A 12,937-nucleotide genomic window follows, 5' to 3' on the forward strand; every position below is an offset into this window, starting at 1 on the left:
GTGGCTCATGCATAATTTATACCTGGCAGCTAACACATTCCCTTTGCCTATCCTGTCAGGGTCTCAAACTCGGTGTGCCTAAAATAGAATATAATACCTCTTCCTCAAACCAATTTTCCTTGGTGACTTTCTTCTTTCTGCATCACCAATTATACCAGTCTTGAAGCCATAAAATGATTTCTCCTCTCCCTCAGCCAAATACCCAGTCAATCACCTTGCACTAACAACAGCTCGCATCTGCAGAGAGCTAAATTTAAGCACAGTATAAGACAGCTGACCCACACCTCCTCATTCAGTCCTTGAAACTCACCTGCCAAACACATATAATTATCCCTCGTGTGGGACGAGAAAAGAGGCTCAGAGTTAAGTGGTTTAAGTGACTTGACAAGGCCACAGAGCTGACAGGTAGCAAAACTGAAGCCAGAGAAGCTTCCCCCCACGCCTGCAGCGCTGTACCACTCCCAGGCTGCAGCTTCATACCTGCCATTTGCTCTCTTTCCTTAGGCTGCCTCTACTGCAGGCCTTTAATAGCTTTGAAGTCAACTTCTAAAATGGACCCTGCACAGGAGGCTAAGCTAAACCTCTAAAATGTTACCTTGGTCACAATATTCTTCTTAACCCTCCTACAACCTGGCTTTTCCAGTCCACTGAAAATATGCAAATCTAAGTCACATTCTTTACCAGTCTCCACTAAGTCTTCAAGGCACAACTCAAAGGACATCTTTTTAAGAATGGCTTCATGAGGTAAAAAACAAATGTTCTTTGAACCAGCTTCTCTTCTAAGAAAAATCTGATGACAACCCACAGGGAAGAGTACTATTACTGCCTACTACCTCCAGTTTATAGGCAGAGAATCTAACATGGACAGGAGAAGTTACCCAAGGCTTCACTACTTGTGGTGGTTTAAATGAGAATAGCCCCTACAGGCACATATATTTAAATGGTTGGTTCCCAGGCTTAGGACTGGATTAAGAGGTGTGGCCTTATTGGAGGAGGTGTGTCACTGCAGGTGGGCTTTGAAGTTTCAAAAAGTCGTGGCCAGCCTCTCCCCACTTACTTCACCCCAACCCTTTCAAACCAGATATAGGCTCTCAGCTACTTCTCCAGTGCTGTGTGTGCCTAAGCTGCCTTGGCCATGGTGTCTCTTCCCAGCACAGTCCAGTAACTGAGATATTCCTGATAAATATCAAGTTCAATTCCACATTGCCGGGCTCTGGAGGCTTATCTTAACTATGCTACTGTAGGGGCCTCTGAGAAGTGATCCTTCTTTCTCAATAGCTTGGCAACTGTACCCAAATTCTTTGGTCATTCACACACAACAACAGTGTGATACGTTCTCATTGTCCCGATTTCTTCATCTGCATGTAGATATTAATCTCATGCTATCATGCTACTATGACTAATAAGCATATCGTCAAATTATTAGGAAAATAAACAATGTCATAAATACCAAGAGCTGAGAATCAGACCCAGCAACACTGATTGTTAACTATTATCACCAAGGTCTCAATACAATTGAATAGCACTGAACAAACCCTGTAGACAACTTCATAACCCTTGTTTAGGAAGGGCAAGTGTACATCTAATCATGTTTGGTGTTACAAGACATGGAAGAAAAAAATCCCCAAGATTAATTTAAACCAATGAGCACAGAGTCCAGGACCAGGGATATAGTATCATTTGCTCTACAAGCTTAACAAGGGACTTAATGTGACCGAGATTCTAAAAATCTTCAGGAAAAGATAACAGGAATTCTAGCCAACTTGAGAGGGTAGGTAGTCTCTTGAGAAGAAAGGCAGGTCATAGGCAAGGGTCAATAGTAGAACTACTGCCAGGAGCCTGGCCCCCAAGGCATAAACTGAGGAGTGGGGGCCAAAAAGAAGCAGGATTAGAGCTGCCATCAATTACTGAGCCAAAAGGGTTAGTTGAAAAGGTGGTGCCAAGGCTCAATGACCAAAACAGTGAGACAGACCAAAGGCAGAATAAGCTAGGACAAGGTCTCCAGTGATTACAGACAGTGAGTTTGAGTCAGATCATCAAGGGTTCAGGTATGTCTTGATGTTCTTAATGGTTTGGGCCCTGCTGTTCTGAAGTTAGCACTGTATGTAACTTAGGGTTTATCTTATATTTATTTTATGTGTATATGTACCAGTACCATGTGTATTTGTGGTACCCAGAGGCCAAAAGAAGGTATCAGATCCTTCTGGAAATGGAGTTACAAGGGATTGTGAGAGACTATGAGGGTGCTAGAAAACAAGGTCAAGTCCTGTGCAAGAGCAGCCAGTACTTGGAACCACAGAGCCATCTCTTTAGTCCCTACCTTAGACTTAAAAGTAGACTTTTCAAATGTCTCTTCATTCCATTTGCCTGCCCTAATGGCTAGCTCTCATGTCATTCATTGCCCGGGTACCAGCAGCACCGTTTGAACTCTCCAAGTACTAAGCAGTTTTTACGTCAAATTACCCAGAGCGTTTACTGAATGCGTGTCTAGAATACACCACACTGGACTTTGGCAGTTAGCTTATCAATGACAATGAGATACTACTCTGCCCATTCCACAGTTGAAGAAGGTAAAGCTTCAAGAGCCCAAGGTCACACCACTAGGATGTCTCACGGCTATTTGACTCCAGTGACAACTTTCATACTACACCGCTTCCTTTCTTCTGCTACTTTTTAATCAGCAGGCTCTTTGCTACAAAAGGCTAGAAAAGTAGAAAAGGCTATTGCAGGTAAACCGCTGACATGATGAACTGGCAGCCTGGAACATAATCTTCCCTGGGGATCCCAGAAGGCTCGGTCAGAGCGGCTGGAGAGGAATGAGCAAGACTTAAACTCTCTTTACTCTCAGCACACGGGGTCATTTCCTCCTCTTCAATTGCTCTCACAGAGCTGTGCTGAGAGCTATCCCTGCTGCTCCTGCCAACCACAGCAGCCTTCAGCAGGAAAATTATAGAGGAGAAATCTTTAAAAAAATCAAAATGAATTTCTTCTTTGAAACTTGGGAGAAGGGAGAAAATAGATGGAACTCTCAAGAGAAAAGAAATCCATAAATATTATAAACAATAAAAAAGCCTACAAATAAATATGTTACGTCAAAAGGTCAATGAGAGGAGGCAATACAAATGGAACAGAGAAATTAAAATTAAAGCAGACCTGCTGTGAGGACCCTCTCACCTCTTCTATTTACATGGAGTGTCAGGAGAAGACAAATGTCTAAAGCAATGCAACGGTCCCAGAATCTCTCTCTTCCCACTGAACAGCCATGTGCTTGGGGGTCACTTACAAAATATGCCAGTAAGTGTGCAGTCAAAGAGAACAAAAGGACAGCCTTAAGCAACTAAAGATCAAAGACAGCCTGGGGAATGAAGCAAGTAAAGGCTGAAGAGCACTCACTCAGTTCAGAATGAGGCCAGGTATGGCTCTGTCAACAGCTTGCTCATCAAATGATGGACTACACATCAAACCTCACTAATGAGTCTAAAATGGCAGAATAGTTGAGAGGGAAACATTAAGAGCTGGTATAAATGAAACGATAGGTAGGGCAGTTTGATGGTTTGCACATGCTTGGTCTAGGGAGTGTGGCACTATTAGAGGGTGTGGCCTTGTTGGAGGAAGTGTGTCACTGTGGGGTGGGCTTGGAGACCCTCCTCCTAGCTGCCTAGGGATGCTCAGTCAGTTCCTGGCTTCCTTCAGGTGAAGATGTAGAACTCAGCTCCTCCTGCACCACGCCTGCCTGGATGCTGCCATGCTCCCACCTTGATGATAATGGACTGAACCTCTAAACCTGTAAGCCAGCCCCAATTAAGTGTTGTCCTTTATAAAACTTAAATTGGTCATGGTGTCTGTTCACAGCAATAAGACCCTAACTAAGACAGGCAGTAAACAAATGAAATTGTCACTTCAGAGAAGACATGTTTAAGTTTGGAATGGTTTTGATCAACAAGGAAAAAGCTGAAGATTAAGGACACAAATGTAGGTGCGGATGGTGAGGGTTGGGTACAAAGGAAAAGTCCCTGGACAGCAGGAAGGCTGCCTCATGCAATGAAGGAAGAAACACAAAAGTGTCTGTGTGTGAATGACTAGCCTGTGGTTTTTTAATTTTCTCCTTAAAATGAGAGCTAAGGCTGTCTGAGTATAGAGAAGGCAGAGGATTTAACAGAAATTCATCAATATTTCAAGATGTATCTGTGAGCAATGGAAGAGGAAGCCGACTATAGATGGAGTGCATTACTTGTTTGGAATTCACAGCCTGGGAGTGACTTTAGAAGGGGCCGATAGAGTGGCTACTCTGCTTCTCAGTGTCAGTTTCATCCTCCCAACAAACACAGTGTGCACTGAGTCCTTCTGTGCAGGGGCTTCAGATAATGCCATGCAAGATAAAGCCTATATAGTATTATGATAAGAGAAGACACAAGCAAAGCAAGTCGTCACAACGGCAATGAGTGGTTTTACGTGTGCGCACACATGTATGCGTGAGCGTGTGTATGTAGGTACTCACAGAGAGCAGAGGCTGATGTTGGGTGTCTCTATCACACTATACCTTCTCTTTTGGAGACAGGGTCTCTCAGAGAACCTGGAACTCACAGTTCTGAGTAGACTGGATATCAGTAAGCCCCAGGAATTGTCCTGTCTCCGCAACTCCAAAGATGGGGTTACAGGTGCACACTGCCATATCTAACTTTTATGTGAATGCTGGGGATCCCAAATCAGTTCCTAATCTTTGCATAACAAGCTTTAGTCACTGAACCGCCTCACTGGCCCCACAACAACAACAACGGGTGTCCTATAGAGGAAGAGTTTGTAGCATTACGGAGAAAATGACAGGGACAGTGGGGACAGACAAAAGAAACAGAGCACATGCAGAGACTCTGAAATCATTTAGGTCTGTGCATGGGATATGAGAAATGTGGGTAAGGAGGAACAGAGGATATTCAAATATCTAGGGAAATAAAACGCATAGTGAGTATATCCAATGACTGAGGAGCAGGTCCAGCAGGAGGACTTTTGCTTTTAGGATGCTGAGTCACAGATACCTGTTAGCATCCTAAGATAAGTACTTGTATTTTACTTTTCTATTGCTGTGCTAAAACGTCATGACCAAGGAAGAGTTAGTTTGGGCTAATGCTTCCAGAGATTGAGAGTCCAAGATGGCAGAGCGAAGGCACAGTAGCAGAAGAAGGAAGCTGGGTACAGCATTGAATCTTAACGTCAGTTTCCACGTTGTCCTGTTGCTACTCTCAGTCTCCTCCCTCTTTCCTCCTCTTCCCTCAAACTTTCTCCCACCCATCCTTCCTTCTCGTCCAATGAGAGGCCTCCTTCTATTCTGTACCTGCCCTCACCTGTATTTTACAAATTAAATGGGAAGAAGGTTCTGGTGAAGTCACCTGAGTCCTGAGTCCTGACTAGGCAGGCATCCTTGGGGCAGTGGGAAGTAGCATCGAATACAGATAACTCCAGGGCAAACCACAACACACCTCCCAAACAGCACAGCCAACCGAGGATCAAGTGTTCAAAGGCCACAAGATTACAGCACTCGAGACTCTCTCATTCAAGCCAACAAAGCACTTGAACATATACTTAGGTCTGGAGCTCAGAAGAGGTCTTTATAGAGATGAACAAAAACCTGGGACAAGACAGAAGACAGTTTCTACAACTGAGATCATTCAGGGGAAGGCATGACAACATGAGAAGAAGGCCCCAGGCAGAGAACTCTTTCCTTACGCTTGAAGAAAGGGAAGGAAGGGGTCACAGAGGACAAGAAGGAGACAGGCAAAGAGACAGAGGGCAGGAGAAGCAGAAGTTTGGAAGGCAGGGATGGGGAGGAAATGTTTCCAGCTGTGCTAAGGGGAGGACAGATAAGCCTACAAGGCCAGGCAGTAGTACAAGTAAAGGAGGAACTGACTCAGAGCAAGTATGGAAGAAAAGTAAGTTACAAGTGCCAAGTGGTGGCACATACCTATAATCCCAGCACAGGGAAGGCTGAGGGAGGAAGATCCTAAATTCACAGCCAGCCTGAGCTACATAGCAAGACACCGTCAAGTTAAGGGTTGAGGGAGAAAGAAAGGCAGCGGAAAGGAGGAGGGAAAAGAAAGTACATCTAAAATGAATGGAAAAGAAGAAGTTATCTGTCTTTACAGATGGCATGAGCTTTTATACAGAACATCAGAACAGTTCCACCCAAACACACAGAAAAAAAATGTTAGGACCATAAAACAACATCAAAGCCAGAGCCATACCTGCCCCCCCCCACACACACACACAAAGAATTAACAAAGTAAGCTGTGTTTCTATGCATTGATTGAACAACACATAAAAGAAATTAAAAAATCAATCATACAAGAAGATCAAAAAAATATTTAGAAATAAATGTAGGTAAGATAAGAGATGTGTTCATTAAAAGCCACCAAACAAGAAGACATCTTGTGTTCATGGACTAGAAGACAATAGTGTTTAAAATGGCTACAAAACAAAGCAATCTAACAATTCCACGTAATTTCTGTCAAAATCCCAGTGTCACTTTTTTTGTAGAAATAGGAAAAAGCCACCTCAGAATTGGTAAGAAATCTCAAATAGCCTGAATGGCCAAAATAATCTAGAAAAAGAACAAAGTTAGAATCGTCTCACTTCCTAATTTTACACTTCTTATAAAGCTAGAGTTATCAAAATAATGTGGTTCTGGCGTCCAGACAGACACACAGGCCACTGAGACAGAACAGATGGCCTAGAAGTAAAGCGCCATCGTATGTGGTCAAATATCTTCAACAAAGCCCCGGGACGTGCAGCAGGGAAAGAGACCATTTCTATAAACAGTGCCAGCCCAGACACACACATGCAAAACAGTGAGCTTGTACCTCTGTGTTATGCCACACACAAATTAAACATAAAGGCTGCTTCAAACCCCATTCAGAGTGAAGCTGCTGGAGGACTGAATGGCCTTTTAAAAAGTCCTAAGACTTTAGGAAGTTATCAGAAGAGCTCTGGAGACATATTGAAAAGAAGAGCATGTAAGCTCTTTGGATCTTCACGCGGCAGGGGCTGGTGAGCCCCCAGTGAGCCTGCATGGACACCAGCGTGCCTCAAAGGCCCTGCAAACACATCCCAGGCTCCTCTGAGGGCCCAGGTTAGAAGGAAGGGAAGGTCTGTGAACATTCTTTCTTACTTACATGTGCTAAGCTGTGTGTACACAGGTTATAAGAACGTGGTACTTAGCTCTGAGGATACTTAGCAACGACAGAACCACACAGCAACAAACTATCAGACCACACGCTACAGTGTTATATGCTCTGTGAGCAGTAAACTGAGAATGCTCATAAAAATATCAAGTATGGACCACTCTTCTAATACAATTCCTAACTCTTTCCTGGTTAGCCAAGTAATACTGAATACAACTGCATTTCTGTGTTGGGACACTTGGTTGGTTAAAGATTATAAATTATTTTGGTTGTCTTAAATTTGTATACAACTTTCTGCTCACTTACATCTTACCATTTAAAGGCAGAATAGAAGACCTGGCACTTTCTTCTCCAGCCATGTGTGAAGGCTGATATAACACTGAATTCCTTACTCAAACACTAAGGGTGTTAATCTGTGATCTCATTTAAATTAACCGGGTCTAATGATATAGATGAGGATTGTCACAGGAGATGGAGGAAGCAGAGACAGACGTATTCAGCAACCAGGGGTTGGCAGACAGAGACCACAGTAAGAGAAACTGGGAAGTCCTCCCAAGGAGATATGTAAGTCACAACTTCAGCTTACTGCCTACCTGGGAGGGGACTTGACTCTGTCTAGAACGGGTCTCAAGTTCTTCAACTACAAATAGAGTGAGTAGCACTTGCTTTCCTTCTAACCTCACCAACTCTATGCATTGGTGTGTGAGTGTACAGTCAATTTCACAGGGCAGGTTACAAGAAGCTTTTGCCTTTGTTTTATATGTGAGTAACTGTGCTTAACCACCATATTTTATAGAGAAGTGCAGCTTAACAAAATTCCAACCCTGGCCCTATGGATCCTTCTCCAATGGGATGCAGAGTGTCGGGCTGTCAATATTTACCAGTGCTTTCCATAGAGCCAGTGACCTCCCCATGTCAGCAAGCAGAGGCCAGCTGTAGTTTTCTTCCAATGATTTCGAAGTGTTTTAAAGAATGTGGTCATCTTCTCCTATAGATTTAATAGGCAGAAAAGGAAAAAAAGTTATCCAAGATAATCACGGAGCATCCTTCATCCATTCCTCTAAGGTTTCCCCTCCCCTCCTTTTTTCTTTCTTGTTTCCTTTGCCACTCCTGCTCTTGTTCTTCTCATCCTTGCCTGTCTAGTCACCATCAGCATCTTCTGATGCACTCACTGATCTCTGCTTCCTTCTTTTTCATGTATTTCTACCTTGACTCTCCTTCTTCTGTAACCACCCACCTTTCCCTGTCCATACTAGAAGGACAGAGGAGGGCAGAACGGGGAATAAATCTCCAGGCTTCCCCTATGTCTGCCTTCTTACTGTCCCACTATACCATTGGTGAGTATCTGTCTATTACCTATGAGGGACCAAATTACCAGCAACAGCTTATTCAAGACAGAAGAAAATACCAGGTCTTCAATAAGAAAACCAGTGGAGAACATGCTTTAAAAAACACAATGCACGTGGCTCAGTAAAAAATGCTCAACTTACTAATCAAAGGCATGCAAATTACAAAGAGCTATTATTATTCATGTATAAAATTAAGTTTTAAATTATCATATTCACTCATGACAAAATGCAAGACAGATACTCATACCTACTCCTGTAAGGAAGGTAAATTAGTTCTTCATAAAAAATTAAATGGCATATTTATTCTGGGTTTGTATGGCAGCATTCGATGATATTTATATTTATTAATGTTACTTAGCTTATCTAACTAGAGTAAATTCCACGAATGCAGGGCTGTGGTCACTGCTAGAACCTATACATCAAGTAAGATCTGATAATCCTAACATAATAGCTAACCCAAAAACATCTATTGAGTGAGTGAAACATGTAGCAATTTAACTTTTTTTTAATTGAGAATTTTCACAGATATAGAAAAAACACCCAAAATATAATGCTAAATAAAATTAGCAGGGTAAAAGGCATCTATAACTAGTGTTACCACAATTGTGTTCAAAGAGGACTACCAATCAAAATACCAATAAATAAAAGCAGAACTTTTACATATTATCCTCTAAGTTGTAGGGTGCTAAATGGCATCTTAAAATTTTCTAAAATAAATATAAATTACTATCTAAACAGATAAAAATTACTTCTCCCTTTAACTTCCCTTGGTTAAATCTCCTAGGAAGAAATGGTCACACTGCTGACATCAATGAAACCATCCAGGCTGGTACAAAAAATAAATAAATAAATAAATAAATAAATAAATAAATAAATAAAATCCCAAAGACCATGTAGTTATTGACCTCTCTCCATCTGACCCTAATCACTTATTCAAGAGGTCTTTAATAGACAACATCTACTCTGTTAAGGGCTAGGGCACGGAAGAGTAAGTACCACTCTCAAATGCTCATGAATCTTAGCATCCCTGACTGCAATACGGCCATACAAGCAAAGCTGCAACACTGTAAGATACATGCTGGGAAATGAGGACAGGATCTACCTTGACTCCAGAAAAATGGGCCTAACTGGGATGGACCTGAAGGAGCCAGACAGAGTCAGGGAATTCTCAGAATCCTGCAGATTAGGAGAAGTCACAGAGTAAAGGAGTTAGGTATATGCTATGGCCTCAACAACTGTTTCCAAAACTTGAAAGTGACTGCCCTAATTCCCACTGAAATGGTATTAGGATGTAAAAGTAATGGGGTCGGAAGGATATTGTCCTCATGAATGGGATTAGCACCCCTCTGAGAAGAGACACCAGCAACCACCTCTATCAGAAGGCACAGCAATGAGACAGCCATTTGCAAACTAGAAAGAATGCACAAAACTCTCTGTGCCAACCATCTTGGGTTCATACTTCCAGTTTGCAGGCTGTGAGAAATAATTTTTTGTTATTTAAGACACTCCAGTTACAGCAACCTGAACTAAGAACTACACAAAGTGTGTGTGTGTGTGTGTGTGTGTGTGTGTGTGTGTGTGTGTGTGTGTGTGTTTCTGAAAGAAACAGGTAGGCAATAGACAGAAGAAGTAACTTCTCTTCTCACCCATTACTAAGAATCTTATTTTAAAAAAGACATATTAACAAGGAAAAAGCACATACATCTATTTGGTGTGAGTTTTCATGACACAGAACTTTCAGAACTAAATCTGTGTGTGTGGTCAATGTGCTAAAGAACAGAACTGAACTAAACATAACTGAACATGGTGCTATGACTTAAAGACCAGCAAGGTTTGTTTGCTCGGGTTCTTCTGTGTCCCTTCACCTTAAGAAATAAAAGTACTATTTCCTGCATGCATATACAGGCCCCTCTAATGTGAGAGCTTTATACAGGAAGTCTGCTTCTGGTTAGAACAGCAACAACTTCCTGCTCCTACTGTTTCCTCAACTGCCAATGTACTACTTGGGGATAACTATGCCCATCAATAGACTATACATACAAGATAGCATCTAGAACAGTGGTTCTCAGCCCTGGTGTCCTTATTAAACCTTATTTAAAGTGCAAAAAATAATTGTTGTAAATGTATATTCTTGGGCATTATCTCCCTTCCCCCAAAGCCTACATTGTTCTTGAACTGAGTAGTCATTTTATTTTTAGCTAGCAGTTACTACCATGATTGCAACGGAGGTTGCAAACATACCAGACATTAAAAAAAAACAGTAGTTTAAAGATGAACAATGGGGTCAGAGGAAAGTAGAGATTTGAAAAGGCTTTTAATCCACACTAAGGGCTTTGGATAGTATGTTGAAGACAATAAAAAACAAAAAAAAAACAAAAAATGAGATTTATTTTTTAGCAGATGAATAACATATAAAACATCCTGCCAGAACCAGAACATAAAGTTAAAAAGAGCCATTAGAGGGGTGGCTGCCATAAATTCTAGACAAGAGTCAACAAAAGATGTGGAGGTCTTTATAAAACAGAAATGGGCAGCGCTTGGTGACCAACTGATTACGAGAGGTGAAGGATGAGGAAACAAGCCAAGTTTTGTGCTTGGGCAACGGATTGTTAGGTGATCTCCAGGTTTTGGATTTACACTGTTGGTTTGTGGGAAAACACAGTATGCAGTCAAGGAGACTCGAGACTGTTATACCTGCCGGGCACACTCAAATGAAGCCCAAACAGATGTCTGGACTTAGCGTTTTGGAAATAGGAGAAGTTGAACACAAGGGATAGAATTGGGATTCGTGCCTGTGAGGTAATGTATGAGAGTTGCTAGCATCACGTAAACGGAAAGCAGCAGGGAAAGAATACTGCTAAGCACACTCCGAGTCGACTATTTTTTTTTAAAAAGCCACGCCCACCCCGTGCAACTCCCTTTTCATCTTAAATGATTCCTATATTACTAAAAGATGAGGGAAATATGCAGGCAGCCTAGAGTGCAAAGAGGACTAGTCCAGGTGCCTAACAAAATCCTAGCTTTGTCATTTACAGATGGTGAGACCCTGGATAAGCCAACTAACCTTTTCACTAGAGAAATAAGGAAACACCATCAATTTATGCAGTGAAGAGATTGTCAATAAAATCTGTACGTTTTTCTGTATTTCACAATATGTACTACATTCAGTGTATATTCCCTTCTCAGTAGCCAGGATTTTCTCATTAATGTCAGTTAAAAATCTCAATTTTATGTCTACATTAACATATCTTTGCCTTCCAAGCGGGCTCTCCCAAAACCCATAAACTCCCAAATTCTAACTTCTGACCCTCTCCTGACAAGGAAGGTAGGGGCTTTTTCACTCAATGAGATCTCCTTGGGACAGGTTCTAGCCATCCACATCTGCAGAACCGAATAAATAGAATGAATGAACCGACCCGCTTTCTGTGGTTCAAATATTGCTGGCCCCATTTTTATTCCGGTGTACCCACAGCCTAAGGTGGGAAGGGAGGAACTGAGGGGTTCACAGTTAGGCACTGCTCTGAGACTCGAACCAGCACACCTGACTCGCAGAGACCACGGGCGTGCGCGCCACGCCGGCCCGGCCCAATCTTTCCTCCTCCCGCCCCGCTGCGGTCAACAACCGCGTGGCCGATCCCGGGACCGCTGGCGGGTTCCGGCCCTGCTCAGCGTAGCAACCCACGGCTGCACCCCATACCCTGACCACACACAGCCAGCGGCCCTCGCTCTCTCCCCTGAACTCACCGCTGCCCGCCGCTCAGCGTCCGGCCTTTCCTGTGTGCTCTCACAAAAATCTCCCTCTCTTTTAAAGGAAACCGCTCCCGCTGTCCTCGGGTTCCGAGGCGGAGCAGCCCGAGCCTGGCAGGGCGAGCTCTCCCGTGACCTAGGGGTGGGCTCGCAGCAGCCACCGCCCTCCCTTCCTTTTCTTGTCACTTTACTGTTCAATCTTTCATCCATCCATCTCTCGCCAGCCAATTGTTTCTGGAAAGTTCACAATATATAATAAGAACAGTTTTGCGATTTGGAACTAAATCAGAAAGTAATTAAACGGCTAAGGCAATTTTAGATATTGGTAAATGAAACAAAACAAAACCGAGCTATAGGGCATGTGGTGAGGGGCACTGTATGAAATTAACCAGCGGAAGTTTGAGCTCCCCAGAGCAGGAAGAAGATCAAGTCAGAATGCACTGAAAAGAAGGGTGGGGGTGGGGAAATCAGGCACAAAATCACAGAATCCTTAGGCCTGTTGCCGGAGGTAGAGAGAGCTATGGAAAAAGAGAGCCATGAAACAGGAGAGGCCACAAGGTGTTGAACACTAGGTGGGGGAAAGGTGTCTTACTAAAATATAAAGATTGCTGAGCTGAAGATGAAGAGCGGGTGCAGGGAAGCTTCCTGCTCCCCCCACCCCCCTCACCG

General features: G+C 42.9%; 1 protein-coding gene across 1 annotated transcript in view; it reads right to left on the reverse strand.

Annotated features, from left to right (window-relative positions):
* Agk (acylglycerol kinase) overlaps window positions 1-12,384 on the reverse strand; it is a 73,766-nt gene extending 61,382 nt beyond the window's left edge. Inside the window, exons 1-2 of the mRNA XM_032906690.1 lie at window positions 12,266-12,384; window positions 8,054-8,160 (exon numbers count right to left, since the gene is read on the reverse strand). Of these exons, the coding sequence (XP_032762581.1) occupies window positions 8,054-8,154 (101 nt within the window). The 5' untranslated portion in view covers window positions 8,155-8,160; window positions 12,266-12,384. The remainder of the gene's footprint in view (window positions 1-8,053; window positions 8,161-12,265) is intronic.
* Window positions 12,385-12,937: the final 553 nt, after the last annotated feature.

Source organism: Rattus rattus, chromosome 6 (assembly GCF_011064425.1).
Source record: "Rattus rattus isolate New Zealand chromosome 6, Rrattus_CSIRO_v1, whole genome shotgun sequence".
In the NCBI taxonomy this organism is placed as follows: Eukaryota; Metazoa; Chordata; class Mammalia; order Rodentia; family Muridae; genus Rattus; species Rattus rattus.